Here is an 18,791-nt window from a genome sequence, read left to right as displayed (position 1 = left end):
TCTCGTCCCGCAAAAAATAAGCCCTCACATGGCCAAATTGACAGAAAAATAAAAAAAGTTATGGCTCTGGGAAGGAGGGGAGCGAAAAACGAACACGGAAAAACGGAAAGTCCCCAGGTCATGAAGGGGTTAATGGCCGCTGGGATGCATGAGGCGGTCTCTCGATGGGCGAGAAGCATCAAGAACGTGGGAGGAGCCGCCGGTCTAGGCCAAACCCTACATTTGCGGCCGCCGGACAGAGAAAGGGAATAGTGCACGCTACAGTAGCCTTCCTGCCAAAAGAGACCCGGGCCCCAGGTTTACCTCACAAAAAGAATCAGCTGTGAGCCTGTGCTGTCCTGTCTGTATACTCTTTCTTCCTCCCCTGCCCAGGAGCTGTGGTGTGATCAGACCATATTCCTGTACGGTCAGATACAGCCAGTACACAGCAGGGGCACATTTATAAGATTCTCTCAGCACAAGGTTTATTTATCTTTATTAATATTTTTTATACACACCCAATTGTGGTACTCCTTAGCATCCCAAAGTCAGTTTATTAAAATGTACTTTGCTCCTGGGAAAAACCCTTTAAGTTAATGTGGATCCAGGTGACAGTTTTCATGGAGCAATGACACCATATTCAGTCCTTGCAAGTATGCAGAGGGCTTTCACATGTCCATCTCTAGGAGCCTGTGGTGATGATGATGCATGCAGAATGCAGTCAGTGAGTTGCAAGTCTGTGGTTTTAAGAAGAATATTTCCCGAGAGCTGATGCCGATATGATGCATGAAGAGTCAGCCTGTTGGATGATCCTAGACTTCTGAATGCCTTGTTCAGCCGGAGAATAAAGTCTTGCCCGATGAGATGCAGTGAGCAAGTTTATGGATTGTAAGTACAACCCTTCCCTCAGCATACAGATAAAAAGCAAAAGGGAAACGGAATTTGGATGTGTCGCCCCCAGCAGTTCGACCCCAGGTACATTTACTTCACCTGTGGGAAGTTATACCATCCACCTGCCATACCATCACCCCAGAGGATCCCTTTAAGCAGCGTCAGTCCCTACTCACCAAATACCACAGGTGGCGCCACAAACAAACTTTATTCTTAAACTCCCTTTAAAGACCTTTCCCTTTACTTGGGCGCCCAGGGCCACGTCCCCTTCAAGTACCGGACCCGGTACTGAGTAGCCCACTGCCCTGGCGGGCGACTCAACTTGGCGTAACGAACAAGATGTACCCGGGGTCAACTGCTGGGGGCGAAACATCCTATAACCGGGAATAGATCTGTTCAGAGAAACGGTACTGCAGGCACGTCAGCATGTGGGGCTTCTCTTGATATCTGAATGTTCACCAAACTGCCCTAAAACTCGACATATGGTCTTAACCAAAATGGAGCCATACACCACATTTACCCATGTCTTAAAAAAAAAAAAAAAGATTATAAAACTCCTACCTGGTCTGTTCATGGAACTTATGGTGTAATCCCAACTATCATTGTTGTTCCGAAAAACATTCAGACGAGAGGGCTGTGACCAATGAAACAATGGTTAATGTCACTGCAGATGTGGACACTGTAAAGGTACAGAGAGCGAACAACACTTACCCTGGCGTATTCTATGTTCAGTTTGCCGCATCCGGTAAAAAGGTCTGTTCCATTCAATGCAGCTCTGGCCTTCTGGGCACCATACACAGTCTTAAATGTACAAAGGAGTTAAGGAACATGGATGCAGATAAACTTACACTAGGTAATACCCCAAAGCAAACTAATATCAAGCAGGTGGCTGCCAGACACATAGTGGATGGGAAATATGCATCACAGAAGAGGATGTCCTCTGGGATGTAAACGTGGAGTAATGCTCTAGCACACATAGTCCTAAGAGGGGTTAATTGACCATGAAAGGCTGGGTTTAATGTGAGCAGCTGAAGAGTTGGGCAGGACAGCTACTCACCATATCTCCACCCCTGGGTGTGGTTCACATTTTATAATGAGGCCTGTTTATTTCACAGGTGGTCTGTGTATGGAAGTTTGCAGACTTCCAGGATTGTGCATCTGTGCTAAAACACTAAAGAAGCTGGACTCTATCCCAAGCATGCAAATTTGCACTATTGTATGTACTTAATACTTTATGTTTCACTTTGTGCCAGACAAGGGTTACATTTAAGTTTTCCTGTGATGTGGTTTATGATATAAAAACACCTTTCCATAAATAAGCAAAGAGGTGGAACTTTATAATAGGTCCACAATGCATGGACTGGCTGCGAGCAGTCATATAGAAATATATGTAGCTGTTGTGCTCCTGTCGGGAGACCTGCAGCCAAGTCCATGCATTGCGGTCAATGCTTGGATCACTTTGCACGGACGTCTGTCTTCTCCCTCCTCAACTGATCAAGTCAGTCATTGTGAATTCACTGAATCTGCAGATGAGTTTTACAGAGAGATCTGTTGCCCATGCACATTTATGGAGAAGGATGGAGCAGACCGAGAGAAAAAGACAGACACAGATGCTCCTGCTGTTATCAAGCGATCCTGTACAGCCATTTGTGAGGTGAGAAAGATCTATTTCCTATATCACACACACACACACACACACACACGTCTGCTGTACACAGCTAACAAAAATATCAGCTAGTTTACTCCTTATCTGTAGCAGAGTTCATAGAAAATAGCCAATTTAAAAAATAGGTTTTAGAAAAGTTAGAAAAGAAAAAGGAATGTTCTGAAATAAAGAAATAACCATTACTTAGCCGAAAAATCCCCAACGGAGCCAGAAATATCACTCAGGTCGCCTACTGTCCTGCTAGGATGACGTCCCCATGTATTGTTCATATGATCACTGCAGCCAATCACCAGCCTTAGTTGTATGAAGTTTTCATGTATGGCAAGTGGCTGCAGCGGTTAAATAAATTGTCAGGAATCCCACCGTGCTGCCACCAATATGTCATATCTGGTGGGATTTATGTCAGGGATTCCACCAATCTGTCACGGTTCACGGGGAAGATACCTTTATCATCCCCACCACTCACACCAATTTGTCATGAACCAGGGTTGTTTGGTTGCCCCTGGTTCCTTCTGAAGGGGATTTATCTATATATATCCCGGTTCCGGTTTGAAACTTGCAGCTCTCTGGCGCCTCCCTTACCCTCAAGGTCAGTCAGGGTACTGCACCTAGGGCAATTAGCCGCCAGAAAGGCTGGCTGCTACGTACTGGCTACACTGCAGCGAGGGCGATATAACTACTCCCACTTACGGGGGAACAATAATCATCAACTACCGTCGCTACTAATCAACTACCGTACCATCGCTACAAAGCCTCCCAACGCACAGGACAAATCCGCTGCCACCAGCTCCGATTTCCTAATTATTAACGGGTCCGGAGCCAACCCCAATCAGTAGCGTAATTCACCTCAGAGGACGCAACAGTTCGTTATAGAGCAGGGAGAGACAAGCTAGTAGTTTTAGATTTTACTCCAAAAAAGGTAGGCAGTGTTTACAAAGGATAAAAAGATATTATAAAGGAGACAAATCATATGTACAATACAATTACAAATAAAAAAAGGATTAAAATTTAAACGAACAGTTACAAGTCGTTATGTCATTGCATCATCATGGCTGACCGTGTGCGGAGGAGGGGCGAGCATATATCTAGATGCATAGCACATCTGTACAGCAGCTAGACCCCGGACAAAAGACATGTGAAGACTGCTCGCTTCACTACTTATTTCCTAGCCTAAAATCCGGGCACTCCCCCTGTGGTGAAATCACTGACTGAAAAGGGGAGGTTTCAGCCACTGACTATGGCTGAAACCTCCCCTTTTCTTAGAGGTATGAAATGCCATTTTTACACGTATCTCGCTGTATGAACCTCGTATAAGAAAGCCACAATGATCAGGATGTGCCCCACATCATGGGGATTCTTTTAAGTGTAAACACAGAATAATTACATGACCTGCTTACGGAGAAATCCACGCTTTGCACTCCCTATCGAGGGACAAAAGAAATATATAATTCTTATATCTCTAGCACGGTGACCCTATATATCACTTTAATAAAACAATAGAAGCTCATGGTTTCTACACCAGTTCCAACCAGTACCAGGTGGGAGGGGGAATGAGTAGTTGAGGGAGACTGGTCTGCCAGCAGGATAGAACTATAGAAATTCTTGTGGGAGGGGTAAAATGAGGGGTTTAGGATTCTCACACTCACACACACTCGCAGCGAAGATGGGGGGTCGGAATGGCCCACAGCGTGTCTGCCATGGAAACTTCTGGAACTAAGCTCACAATATGACATTTTTACATTATCGTGACAAATGATGGGACATCGTTAATACAGGACCATCTGTGCCGCAAGACCAGCAAAATGGTAGCATAAATGTGTATGCTCAGGTTAATGATTATACAGTCATCTTTCCCAATCTTTGACAGACAAGATGTGTATTTTAAGGTGTATATTCATATAACCTTGTTAAGAAATACCAAGTCACAAAACTGCAATGTCAACTGTGCAACAAAACTGAATGTGAGGTCCCCATAATCTGTCAGATTGATTTCCTGGCTGCATTAAAAGGATATTCGACCATCGCTTTAATTGCATTCCTCCTAAAAATCACTATGCGTTCCACTTTTCCAAGAGGGTTGAAGACAGAATAAATGATATCCTACAAAAGAAAGACAGGCAATTTAACAAAAATACCATCTACGAACACATGTGAAGTTGCTTTAGTAAGTGGTGGCTTTTCTTTTGCTTGCACAGATAATTAAACTGAATGATGAAAATGCTTCAAAAATCCACGAAACAACTTGCTGCACTCCTCTCATGTGTATGTCCCCGATAGGGACAGGAAAAACGCTTGTGGTTGTTTGAAGGAGGTGCTTTTGACCCTCTTGTGTGCTCCTGTCTCTTTCAAGGATATGAAGACGGACTACCTCCTGATGGTGCTGTCATGAGGGGCGTCCTGGAAAAAAATATCTATACTCCCCCTTTACGTGTCGGCACTCACGTGTGGTTATGTCATATGAGCCCTGCGCCTATCCGTGCTGGCGTCACTAACCCGCCATTGATCATACAAACAATAAAGAGAAGGCGAGAGCTGCGGTTGGCCGCACACTTCCTCTTGCTTACTACTGCATCTGAAGGCTGGGACAGTGAACCTCAGGAATGCTAGTACCAACACCACGGGAACGGTGCCAGCACAGGTGGGGAGTATAAGTGTTTTTATTTTCATGGGGGCAGACATTCAGATCGAGAAGTTGTTGTCCTAGTGGTTGACAACTCCTTTAATGGGCCATGCCACTTAAAAAGTTTCATACATAAATTTCTCTCACTTACCACTGAAACTGGATAGACTGCATTGTAGATGGAAATAAGAAGAACATTACTCCCACCGAAGGTGTCTTCAGTGATTGTTCTGGTAATCTTTTTGCTTGTGGAGTAGCTGAATAATGCCCGTTGACCTCCTATGAAGATTGGTTGATTTTGAGCAGAAGTCACACACATTTTCGAAAATTCTGTATTTTCAAATTCAACTAAAGCTTGCTGCTTGAAAGGCATCATCGCCACATAGCTAAACGAGGCAAAAAATATATAAAATACAGTAAATAATTCTAAAACATATATCATTCTCACAACACTTATAATTGGACCGGTCAGCTCTCCTGATATGTTTGGACTAATGGGGTTGTCCACTTTCATATTTTTTTGTCTATATCTTCAGTGATATGTAAAGTAACACCTTGACCTTTACTTACCCTCCCTGGCTCATACGCTTCCTTTTTGCTGCTGCCCCAGTCCATGTTGAAAAGTTGCAACAGTGATGTCACGATGACTGCAGCCAATCACTGAGCTCAGCGGCGATTTACACAATGTAAGCCTCAGTGCTCAGCGATTGGCCACAATCAACATACATAGTGGCTGCAGAGACCAGGGCAGCAACTCAGAGGCAGCGCCGCTTGACCCACAGAGGTCAAGTAAAGGTTCTTTTTCTTTATGTAAAGTAACAAAATCCATTAAAAAGGGGATAATCTCTTTAATACTCGAATTGTCAACATCCATTCACGCTTTTCCACTAATATTGGACAGTTTTTAGCCCATGAGCCTATGCATCACTTTGCATCCATCCCCTCCCCCATGATGTTTTTTAAAACTCTTTTAAAAAGGAGTTAACGGTCTACATTTCTTCTTCTGCTGACATTTCCCCAAAGGCACAGTTAAAAACGGATGCAAAACAAACTGATGCCTCATGGTTTTCATGAACTATACATTTGGATGGACAAGTCTGGTGCAGAGAAGCAAATGAGAATAAAAAAAATATTAAATGTATATGGACGAGAAAAATGATGTGCGGAAAGCAGTCTAAAAGAATAAAGAAAAATAAAATAAATGATGCTCTAGAATTAAACACTCCATATTATGCGATTCCACTTGAAAATTTAAGACTATTCTGTTGGAATGGGCGATACCATTGCCTTGTCAAAACTCTACTAAATATATACAGTGGCATGTAAAATTAAGCACCTCTGATCAAAATGACTGATATTGTGAACAGTTAAGCAAGCTGAAGATGAAACTATATACCGTATATACTTGAGTATAGGCCGAGTCTGCATGGCCCCCCTCATCCCCATCGTGGTCGGTAGGGCTCCCCCTCATCCCCACCGTGGTCGGCAGGGCCCCCCTCTCATCCCCATCGTGGTTTGCATGGCCCCCTTCACCCCCATCATGGTTTGCATGGCCCCCCTCATCCCCATCGTGGTATGCATGTCCCCCCCTCATCCCCATCGTGGTCTGAATGGCCCCCCTCATCTCCATCGTGGTATGCAAGGCCCCCCCCCCCAAATCAAAAAAACATTAAAAACAAAAAAAACAATACATTATACTTATCCTTCCTGCGCTCCCTCTCAGCATCTTGTTCCAGTGCCAGCAGTTGCTTTATCCTTTTAAGCAGAGCATGGCAGGGACATCATGCTTTGCTTGCCAGTAGAGTACAGCTGGACGAGTGGAAAGAAGTGAATATACAGTACATTTCTCTTAAGTAGCAGGAACGCATGATTGTCTAGCTGCTGCAGGAAGCCAGCGGCTGCCACTGTGTGCGATATTACCGAGGGCACAGGAGGTTAGGAAACATTCTTTCCTGTATAAGGATTTGCATATAAGGCAAAATTCAGACACCCCCTGTATTAGACATAAAGGCCTCATACACACACTTAAAATTGTTAGGTAGTGGGACTCCTAGACTCTCAAATCCTATAAACTAAGTTCAAGGGCTTCCAAAAATTAGAAGGGACTGCAATACACCCTGGCAGACATAAAGGAGGGTCTCAAAAAACATTTTTTCCCATTTTTTATGAAGTGGGACTCCCAGACTGGTAAAGCCTATGCACTAAGTGCAAGGGCTGAAGAACATTTACCCATAGGGGATGTAATTAATAAAATATATAATAAGTTTGGGGGGGGGGGGGGGGGGGGAGGCGGGAATGGGGGTGCGTCTTATAATGCGGATATACCTTACCGGCCGCTGTGGAGCAGGGTCCCGGTTGGAGGAAGAAAGTGGAGCGTTGCTGCAAGCCTCAAGGGGAGTCTGCTGCTGTGGGTGGCGTCTGCTACTGAGGATGGCGTCCACCAACATTTTGTGAAAGGCCAGAGCCCCCGCAGTTCCATGGTTTACTATGCGGTGGACTCCAGGAAAAAGGCTGCCAGAGGCGGCGCATGCAGATGGAGATCTCGGCATCAAGATCTCGGGAAATGATATCTCGCCACCTGCAGCAGCGGACGCCACTCGCAGCAGCGCGGCGCACATCTGAACACTCCCTCATCCCAGCCTGCGGCAACGCTCCACTCTCGCCTCCTCCAGCAGCGACCATGCTAAACTGCAGCCACCACCCCCGGTAAGCAATAGGACGCATGGATTATAAAAAGTACCACCATTTTATAAAAAAAAAAAAAAAAAAAAAGTTTTTTTTCCTATTTTTCTCCTCAAAATTTTGGGCGCGTGTTATAATCCGAAAAATACGTGTGTATCATGAAAATTGTAGAGTTAGGCCTCATATACATCCCAAAATTTATGAAGGAGGGCATAATAACACACCCTGTAAAAATTATGAATGAGGGCTGCCTGATGACCCTGTTTATGTATGATCGTGGTGGACGACAAGAAAAAAACATGAACAGTATATGCTTTTTTGGGTGAGAAGGGTTGCATCAAAATACACCTATAAAAAAAAAAAAAAGGAACATTTGAGTTGGCTTTATGTTCTGCTGCTGTCATCTGGGAAGTGTCCCTTGTCTCATCCTGGTTACCAAAGCAACTAGGACCTCTGCCGCCAGCATTGTCAGATGGGAATCTTTGTACTAATTGTTAAAGGGTAAGGACCTTCTGGTATTGCACCATTTTATTAGCTCTCTCCGTCGCAGGAAGGAGGGATGGAACGTTCTCCTTGTAGAGTGGGTCAAGAAGGGTAAACAGCCAGTAATCAGTGTCTGCCAAAAGGAGTATAAAACGTGAGGGTCATGGGAAAGGCAGCAGGACATTAAGTCAGCCATGTGTGTGCCAGACTCCCAAAAGGCAAAACTTCCCTATGCCCACCGGGAGGACAACCATCCATCTCCTCTTCAGCCCATTAGCGGAACAGATGGGATGAAGCTGGTGTGGGTAGTACCCAATGTAGCATAGGCAAACAACTCCTGTCCACCCTCCTCATTATCTCCCAATCCACACTGAGAAAATGAAATGAGGCTGGGCCACGCTGTGTACTTTCTTCCTCCATTTCCACATGCAAAGCTTCCTCTTTAAAGGAAATCTGTCACCCCAAAAATCGCTGCGGTCCAGGTCCGATGGGCTTCATACGATGTCCTCTTCTTGTCTTTTTGACGCAGCTCCGGCGCAGGCGTACTTTGTCTGCCCTGTTGAGGGCAGAGCAAAGTAAAGCAGTGCGCAGGCGCCGGGAAAGGTCAGAGAGGCCCAGGACCTGCGCACTGCAGTACTTTGCTCTGCCCTCAACAGGGCAGAAAAAGTATGCCTCGGCCGGAGTCACGGCAGGAAGACAAGAAGAGGATGTCATTCTATGAAGATAGGGGGCCCCGGGCCGCAGCGGGACCGCCCCTGGGTGAGTATAATATAACCTGTTTTTCTTACCTTTCAGGATACATCGGGGGCTTATCTACAGCGTTACAGAATGCTGTAGATTAGCCCCTGATGCAGGTGGCCTTAGCTCATATATATTTGGGGTGACAGATTCCCTTTAATTATGAGCAGCGAGCGTTTGAGTAAACACAGAGTCAGTATGATTATGACGATTATTTCATCATCAATGCTCAGTATCTTTTAGTTGATTCCTCAAAGTTTTGTTAAACCTCACAGATGTCATACATCCATGCCCACTTGTCGGTTGTTATGCTAAGAGGATGACCGGAATACAGAAGGGCATGTTGTAGAAGCTACTGACCTGTACTGCTCACAAAGCCCTGCCAACATATGTAATAAGGAGTTCCAGCACGTGGTCACGTCGCACATCAGTCGGTGAGCTGGCACTTGCAAGTGCTGCTGCAGCACTGCCAGATCAGCAACACCTGTGGCTCACTTGCTGAAGTTGGAGCATGCACAGTGTACCCTCACAAGTAGCTCAGGCAAGTCTGGGAAGGTTTCCAGAAACTGCTGAACCACTAAGTTAAGCACGTGGATCAGGCATGGTACATGTGCGATTTAACAAGGAAATTGTAATAAAGTGCATATGATATATATCGATATAGATAGATAAATTATTATTCCTCCTTTTTCATTTTTTGGATTATAATTCTCCTTGATAGTAACTATGCTATTGGCATTTCTACTTACCTATTATTGTTCCTGTGAATCATTTAATAATGGTACATGTGCAAGCTTGCCAAGCTTCAGAGCTGCCACCAGGTTACGGATATTATCACACACGACCATGCCCGATTGTAGGTTCAACAGCGAGAGCCACAGATGTCTGGTCGGTTATACCTTTCCACAACTCTGCGGCGGAGTGCTGTCACCTCAACAAATTAGTTTCAGCAGAGCCCGTTGTCCTTTCACCGAGGCTGTGCTGCATTGCTACCAGCTTGCGGCTGACATGGACGATGTACTCAGAGATGACAATTCGGAGATGGAGTATGAGGGGATGCAGGAAGTGGAGGAAACCCTTATGGAACTGGGGTTCGCAATCCTTGGCTTTGGTAGCACGTGTGTACTGTCCCAGGGTCCGACAGTCCCAGCCTCCACAAGGTTCATCCAATGCTTCATCAGGGAAATGTAGAGTCCCTGGCCACAAGTAGTTGTCCACATGTCTGTGGTTAAGTGGACCTTCCCAGTAACTACATTGGTCAGGGCACGGGTGATGTAATGGGACACGTTCTGTTATAAGGTGGGGACAGGCTCACAGGGAAAATAGTGGTGGCAGGGGACCGAACATCAAGAGACAGCAGCCACCCTGAGGTTGCAGAAAGCCTTAGTCTTCACAAACCTAAATGGCAAAGTTTCCAGGGCAAGCAGTCTGGAAATGCACCCGTTTAATGTTTGGGCCTGTTTTTGTGTTTGCCTTCCAAAAGTCTGGGGTGGGGACTGCTGAACGATGTGCTGGGGCAGAGAATTGGACGTACTGATGTGCTTGCAAATGTGCGGTGCAGGGCAGGAGGCATCCGCACCTGCATCCTGGACAGGGGATTCACAAGCACCTAGCACAGGGGAAAAGGCAGTGGTGCGGATCATGTGGTCCAAGCTCTTCGCTAGTGAGACTGTACTGAGTGGAAGACAAGGTGGTGCTGAAAAACATTGGAAGCATTACCTGCCATCCAACTGACCACCTGTTCTCAATGTTCTGGCTTCAGGAGTGGTGTCCGGTGCACCCCCTGCAAAGTGGGACAGGAAGCTAGGTCTCATGGATGAGCGTGTTTGTTGTGGTCCCGCAGCAGACAAATTTTTATTGGGCCCACAGCCTCGGCATGCACCATCAGCACTTCCCCGCCCCTTACCGCACATCTTGTGCATTTTAAATTAGGTATATAATATATACCTGCAAATTTTCCAGTATCAATAGGGAAAATAAAATATGTAGCCCTGAAAAGGAGGTTTTTAGGTTGTAGTAGCAGTATATTCATAGAAGGACTATAAGGCAATAAACAGTGTCTATAGGCCTCCAATCCAAAGCTATCCGTAATGCAGGCAATAGCGGTTTTACAAGAGTAAAGACAATATGAAGCACTGAAAAGGACTGTGCAGCAGCGGTATACAAGTGCTGCAATAGCAATTAAACACTACCAGTATGCCTGCTCTAATCTAAGCTCTCTCCTAGACCAACTCTCCCTGAACCGCTTCCAGAGGACAGTGTGCTGTCAAGCATCGTGTCATAGGGTCTTACAGAAGACCCAGTGCAGCTAGACAATCACAGTAATGCCAGTAGCTGACATGGCTACAGCATTACCGTGTATGCTAGGCAATCCCCGCATGTTTATTGGCTGTCAAGCAGTTACAAAACATGCGTGGTGGGGACTCTAACATGGAGCTCGCGATCCTCGATCAAGTAACGAGCACCCAGATACTTGATCGAGTATGGAGCAGTGGCGAGCACGCTCGCTTATCACTAATAAAATGCATGTAAGCTCACCTACCATATTGTGCCAAATTTAGCGATAGCCTTCACCAGGTCGGCTTCCAACACGGACTCCGCGAGGCCTCGAACATGAACTACTGGAGAGATTGCCATTTTGTGATAGTTTTCCTCTGTGTCCTGTAGACAACATGAAATGTTAAATTACAGCAACACTTATTTTTCCTAGGTATCAAGTGTCTACCTGTACTTCCAGTTCCTGTGCAAATGCTGCCTAGATAGGTCTGACAAATAGAAAGAAACTAAAGTTCTGGGAAACCAAGTAAATCGAGCTCCCCACGCAGTATAGCCCTCATATCGTGGTTGCAGTCTGTGTGGTGGCACCGGTCCTGCTGGTGAAGCACAGCCAATTGTTAAAGAACCACAGAAATTTTGCACTATCCATCCAGTAATGTACATTTAAAAAAAAAAATAAAAATCAAACTTTATTTGGAAAAGATAACTTGGAATCCAACCGCATGTTAAAAACTTGATGAGTTTGTGGGGCACACAGGCGCCCTTAGTCATAGGAAAGAATCATTAAATAAGTCAAAACCAATCAAGATTTAAGAGTGTGCTGCAAATTAGCTGAACTGAACACAAATAATGCAATAAATAGCAGGAGTACAGAAAGCAAACAAATATCACACAAGATATAAAAATAACATATCCAGCATCCAAAATTCAGAACCAATCACCAGCAAAAGGTAGCAAAAGTGGCAAAACCGTAGGCACTAAGTTTGTGGTGCTCAAGTAGGTGCCCAAGCCGTACAATATTAAAGATAAACTTGGCACACGTGAATGTAAATGCAGTGGAGAGTTAATAAAGTAGAGTACCGTACATACAGCAGACGTTTCGGTCTGTTTAGACCTTCATCAATGTACCTCACTTAAGTACTTATAAGTTTATGGGTCACATAGGGTTAGAAAGTACCCCAACAACCCTGTTGAAAAAGCCATCTGGCGAAACGTGCGTTCGGGGGCGGTGAGAAGGAGGGGGCACTCTCTGTGATTGCTGATATGGGTAAGCCTTTACGATAATACACTTAGGCTATGCTGGTTACATGTGGGATACCTTTGGGACTCTTCGCTTATTAATAGGTGTTTATCTGGCTCACATGACACAAGAATTTATCCATAGTGCCTCCCCCCTACTCCATTTTTCCGTCATGTGTCTTCCTTATTGTTCTTTTCTGTCTTGCAGAGTGCCTACAGCACATGTCTGCATTTTTTGACTTATGATTTTGTTGTTGTCTTGTATCCTTTGATTAATAAAACGTTATTTATACTTTTTAGACAAAATTATGTATCTGTGGACTTTTTTGCTCTATTTATTCGTATATATCTCTGTTTGGAGTGGTCCTAGTGATTGGACACCCTGGGGGTGTTCTGGGAGAGTTGAGGTTCTTCACTCTCAGTCACAGTTTACCTCAGTGCTTCATGATTGCGTGAGATATAGATATATATATATATATATATATATTTTTTTTTTCTCCTTTATTTTACACGTCTGAATATATATATATATTTTTTAAACTATAACATTGCCCCGTGGGGGGGGGGACATCATGTTATAGTGTAAAGGTACCTTCACATTAAGCGACGCTGCAGCGATAGCGACAACGATGCTGATCGCTGCAGCGTCGCTGTTTGATCGCTGGAGAGCTGTCACACAGACCGCTCTCCAGCGACCAACGATGCCGAAGTCCCCGGGTAACCAGGGTAAACATCGGGTTACTAAGCGCAGGGCCGCGCTTAGTAACCCGATGTTTACCCTGGTTACCAGCGTAAAATGTAAAAAAAAACAAACACTACATACTTACATTCGCGTCCCCCGGCGTCCGCTTCCTGCACTGACTGAGCGCCGGCCCTAACAGCAGAGCGGTGACGTCACCGCTGTGCTGTACTTTCACTTTCACTTTACGGCGCTCAGTCAGTGTGGGAAGCGGACGCCGGGGGACGCGAAGGTGAGTATGTAGTTTGTTTTTTTTACATTTTACACTGGTAACCATCGGGTTACTAAGCGCGGCCCTGCGCTTAGTAACCCGATGTTTACCCTGGTTACCAGTGTAAAACATCGCTGGTATCGTTGCTTTTGGTGTCAAACACGACGATACACGCCGGTCTGACGACCAAATAAAGTTCTGAACTTTGTTCAACGACCAGCGATATCACAGCAGGATCCTGATCGCTGCTGCGTGTCAAACTAAACGATATCGCTAGCCAGGACGCTACAACGTCACGGATCGCTAGCGATATCGTTTAGTGTGAAGGTACCTTAAGATCGCTGATCAGACACTTTGCTGTGCACTGTGTCAGAGCGGAGCGGCTCTGAGCAGGCACTGGTAAGGCCACCTCCCTGCAGGACCCGGATGCAGCCCCGTGGCCATTTTGGATCCGGAGTTTGCAGGGAGGAGACGCTCGGTACAACGCGAGCTCATCGCGTTGTACCGAGGGTCTCAGGGAAGCCCGCAGGGAGCCCCCTCCCTGCGCGATTCTTCCCTATGCTCCCCATGTGAGCGCGGCGGATCGCAATGACGTACTATTCGGGCATACGGGCCCACCCCACCTCGACAGGATAGTACGTCACATGTCAGAAAGGGGTTAATGACCTGGCCGTTTTTTGCAATTCTGACCAGTGTCCCTTTATGAGGTAATAACTGAGGAACGCTTTAACGGATCCTAGCGGTTCTGAGATTGTTTTTTCGTGACATATTGGGCTTCATGCTAGTGGCAAATTTAGGTCGATAATTTTTGCATTTATTTGTGAAAAAAATGGAAATTTGGCCAAAATTTGGAAAATTTAGCAATTTTCAAATTTTGAATTTTTAATTGTTAAACGAGAGAGTTGTGTGACACAACATAGTTAATAAATAACATGTCTACTTTACATCAGCACAATTTTGGAAACAACATTTTTTGTTGCTAGGAAGTTATAAGGGTTAAAATTTGACCAGCGATTTCTCATTTTTACAACAAAATGTAGAAAACAATTTTTTTTTTTTAGGGACCACATCACATTTGAAGTTAGTTTGAGGGGTCTATATGGCGGAAAATACCCAAAAGTGACACCATTCTAAAAACTGCACCCCTCAAGGTGCTCAAAACCACATTCAAGAAGTTTATTAACTCTTCAGGTGCTTCACAGCAGCAGAAGCAACATGGAAGGAAAAAATGAACATTTAACTTTTTAGTCACGAAAATGATCTTTTAGCAACAATTTTTTTATTTTCCCAAGGGTAAAAGGAGAAACTGGACCCCAAAAGTTATTGCACAATTTGTCCTGAGTACGCCGATACCCCATATGTGGGGGGGAAACCACTGTTTGGGCGCACGACAGGGCTCGGAAGGGAAGGAGCGCCATTTGAATTTTTCAATGGAAAATTGGCTCCAATCTTTAGCGGACACCATGTCGTGTTTGGAGAGCCCCTGTGTGCCTAAATATTGGAGCTCCCCCACAAGTGACTCCATTTTGTAAACTTGACCCCTCCAAGGAACTTCTCTAGATGCATAGTGAGCACTTTAAACCCCCAGGTGCTCCACAAATTGATCCATAAAAATGAAAAAGTACTTTTTTCTTTTTCACAAAAAAATTCTTTTAGCCTCAATTTTTTCATTTTCACATGGGCAACAGGATAAAATGGATCCTAAAATGTGTTGGGCAATTTCTCCTGAGTACACCGATACCTCATATGTGGTCATAAACCACTGTTTGTGCACACGGCAAGGCTCGGAAGGGAAGGAGCGCCATTTGACTTTTGAATGAAAAATTAGTTCCAATCGTTAGCGGACACCTGTTATGATCCCAATGGCGGAGGATCTCAGAGATTTCAGCAAAGTCTGCAAACATAAATACCAGCTCATAGGGAAGTGGTAACTAGGCTGACCGTATATCTGATCCTAGCACAACCAACTAACAGTAGCCGGGGAACGTACCTACGTTGATCCTAGACGTCTCGCGCCAGCCGGAGAACTAACTAACTAACCCTGTCAGGGAAAATAAGACCTCTCTTGCCTCAAGAAGAAAGACCCCAAAGTTATAGTACAAGCCCCCAACAAATAATAACGGTGAGGTAAGAAGAAAAGACAAACGTTAAGAATGAACTAGATTTTAGCAAAGAGAGGCCCACTGACTAATAGCAGAAGATAGTAAGATGACTTATACGGTCAGCAAAAAACCCTACAAAATATCCACGCTGAATATCCAAGAACCCCCGAACCGACTAACGGTGAGGGGGGAGAATATCAGCCCCCTAGAGCTTCCAGCGAAATCAGGAATCACATTTTGTACAAGCTGGACAAAAATAAGAACAATGCAAATAAACAAAAATAAGAAAGCAGGACTTAGCTTATCTTGCAAGGAACCAGGACCTGAAGACAGGAGCAAACAGAAATGAACTGATAACAACGATGCCAGGCACTGGACTGAGAATCCAGGAAGTTTAAATAGCAACACCCCAGGCCTAACGAACCAGGTGAGTACAAACCTGGGGAAAGACAATCCAAGTGCCAACCACTAGTGACCACAAGAGGGAGCCAAGAAGTATAGTTCACAACAGTACCCCCCCTTTAAGGAGGGGTCACCGAACCCTCACCAAGACCACCAGGGCGATCAGGATGAGCAGCGTGGAAGGAACCAAATCGGCCGCATGAACATCAGAAGCGACCACCCAGGAATTATCCTCCTGACCATAGCCCTTCCATTTGACCAGATACTGAAGCCTCCGTCTAGAGAGACGAGAATCCAAGATCTTCTCCACCACGTACTCCAACTCGCCCTCAACCAACACCGGAGCAGGAGGCTCAACAGCAGGAACCACAGGCACAACGTACCGCCGCAACAAAGACCTATGGAACACGTTGTGAATGGCAAACGACATCGGAAGATCCAAACGAAATGATACTGGATTAAGAACTTCCAAAATTTTATAAGGACCAATAAAGCGAGGCTTAAACTTAGGAGAGGAAACCTTCAGAGGGACATACCGAGAAGACAACCAAACCAACTCCCCCACACGAAGTCGGGGACCCACACCGCGGCGGCGGTTGGCAAAACGCTGAGCCTCCTCCTGTGACAACTTCAAGTTGTCCACCACATGATTCCAAATCCGCTGCAACCTATCCACCACGGAATCCATCCCAGGACAGTCAGAAGGCTCAACATGACCCGAGGAAAAACGAGGATGAAAACCAGAGTTGCAAAAAAATGGCGAAACCAAAGTAGCGGAACTAGCCCGATTATTAAGGGCAAACTCAGCCAATGGCAAGAAGGTCACCCAATCATCCTGGTCCGCAGAAACAAAACATCTCAAATAAGCCTCCAGTGTCTGATTAGTTCGCTCCGTTTGGCCATTAGTCTGAGGATGAAAGGCAGATGAAAACGACAAATCAATGCCCATTTTAGCACAAAAAGATCGCCAGAATCTGGACACAAACTGGGATCCTCTGTCGGACACGATATTCTCAGGAATGCCGTGTAAACGAAACACATTCTGAAAAAACAAAGGAACCAGATCGGAAGAGGAAGGCAACTTAGGCAAGGGCACCAAATGGACCATCTTGGAAAAACGATCACACACCACCCAGATGACAGACATTCCTTGAGACACCGGAAGATCAGAAATGAAATCCATGGAAATGTGTGTCCAAGGCCTCTTCGGGACGGGCAAGGGCAAAAGCAACCCGCTAGCACGAGAACAACAAGGCTTAGCCCGAGCACAAGTCCCACAGGACTGCACAAATGACCGCACATCCCGTGACAAGGAAGGCCACCAAAAGGACCTGGCCACCAAATCTCGGGTACCAAAAATCCCCGGATGCCCTGCCAACACCGAGGAATGAACCTCGGAAACAACTCTGCTGGTCCATCTATCAGGAACAAAGTCTGTCGGGTGGACAAGAGTCAGGTCTACCAGCCTGAAATCTCTGCAACACACGTCGCAAATCAGGGGATATAGCCGACACGATTACTCCCTCTTTAAGAATACCAGCTGGCTCCGAGACTCCAGGAGAGTCAGGCACAAAGCTCCTAGAAAGAGCATCAGCCTTCACATTCTTCGACCCAGGCAGGTACGAGACCACAAAGTCAAAACGAGAGAAAAACAATGACCAACGAGCCTGTCTAGGATTCAGGCGCTTAGCAGACTCGAGATACATCAGATTTTTGTGATCAGTCAAGACCACCACACGATGCTTAGCACCCTCAAGCCAATGACGCCACTCCTCAAATGCCCACTTCATGGCCAACAACTCCCGATTACCAACATCATAGTTCCGCTCAGCAGGCGAAAACTTCCTAGAGAAAAAAGCACATGGTCTCATCACAGAGCAACCAGAGCCTCTCTGTGACAAAACAGCCCCAGCACCGATCTCAGAAGCATCCACTTCAACCTGAAAGGGAAGTGAGACATCAGGCTGGCACAAAACAGGCGCCGAAGTAAACCGGCGCTTCAGCTCCTGGAAGGCCTCCACGGCTGCAGGAGCCCAATTAGCCACATCAGAACCTTTCTTGGTCATATCCGTCAAAGGTTTAACAACGCTAGAAAAATTAGCGATAAAACGACGGTAGAAATTAGCAAACCCCAAGAACTTCTGAAGACTCTTAACAGACGTGGGTTGAGTCCAATCATGAATAGCTCGGACCTTAACTGGGTCCATCTCCACAGCAGAAGGGGAGAAAATAAAACCCAAAAAGGAAACCTTCTGCACTCCAAAAAGACACTTTGAGCCCTTCACAAACAAAGCATTATCACGCAAAACCTGAAACACCATCCTGACCTGCTTTACATGAGAATCCCAATCATCAGAAAAAAACAGAATATCATCCAGATAAACAATCATAAATTTATCTAGATACTTCCGGAAGATATCATACATAAAGGACTGAAATACTGAAGGAGCATTAGAGAGCCCAAAGGGCATCACCAAGTACTCGAAATGACCTTCGGGCGTATTAAATGCAGTTTTCCATTCATCTCCCTGCCTAATGCGCACAAGGTTGTACGCACCACGAAGATCTATCTTGGTGAACCACTTGGCACCCTTAATCCGAGCAAACAAGTCCGACAATAGTGGCAAAGGATACTGAAATTTAACAGTGATTTTATTCAGAAGCCGATAGTCTATACAAGGTCTCAAAGACCCGTCTTTCTTGGCCACAAAAAAGAATCCCGCACCAAGAGGGGAAGAGGATGGACGAATATGCCCCTTCTC

At 45.4% G+C, this 18,791-nt stretch overlaps 1 protein-coding gene across 20 annotated transcripts in view; it reads right to left on the bottom strand.

Annotated features, from left to right (window-relative positions):
• Positions 1 to 18,791, bottom strand: part of LOC143804660 (heterogeneous nuclear ribonucleoprotein L-like) — a 160,835-nt gene that overhangs the window by 122,764 nt on the left and 19,280 nt on the right. For all 20 annotated transcript variants that reach the window (XM_077282970.1, XM_077282972.1, XM_077282973.1 and 17 more), the window contains 5 exons: positions 11,602 to 11,720; positions 5,308 to 5,542; positions 4,551 to 4,636; positions 1,582 to 1,678; positions 1,432 to 1,504 (listed from right to left, as the gene is read on the bottom strand). In XM_077282970.1, the coding sequence (XP_077139085.1) occupies positions 1,432 to 1,504; positions 1,582 to 1,678; positions 4,551 to 4,636; positions 5,308 to 5,542; positions 11,602 to 11,720 (610 nt within the window). The remainder of the gene's footprint in view (positions 1 to 1,431; positions 1,505 to 1,581; positions 1,679 to 4,550; positions 4,637 to 5,307; positions 5,543 to 11,601; positions 11,721 to 18,791) is intronic.

Source organism: Ranitomeya variabilis, chromosome 2 (genome assembly GCF_051348905.1).
Source record: "Ranitomeya variabilis isolate aRanVar5 chromosome 2, aRanVar5.hap1, whole genome shotgun sequence".
Classification (NCBI taxonomy): Eukaryota; Metazoa; Chordata; class Amphibia; order Anura; family Dendrobatidae; genus Ranitomeya; species Ranitomeya variabilis.
The sequence above is the reverse complement of the archived record's forward strand: the minus strand, read 5'-3'. Positions and strand labels throughout refer to the sequence as shown.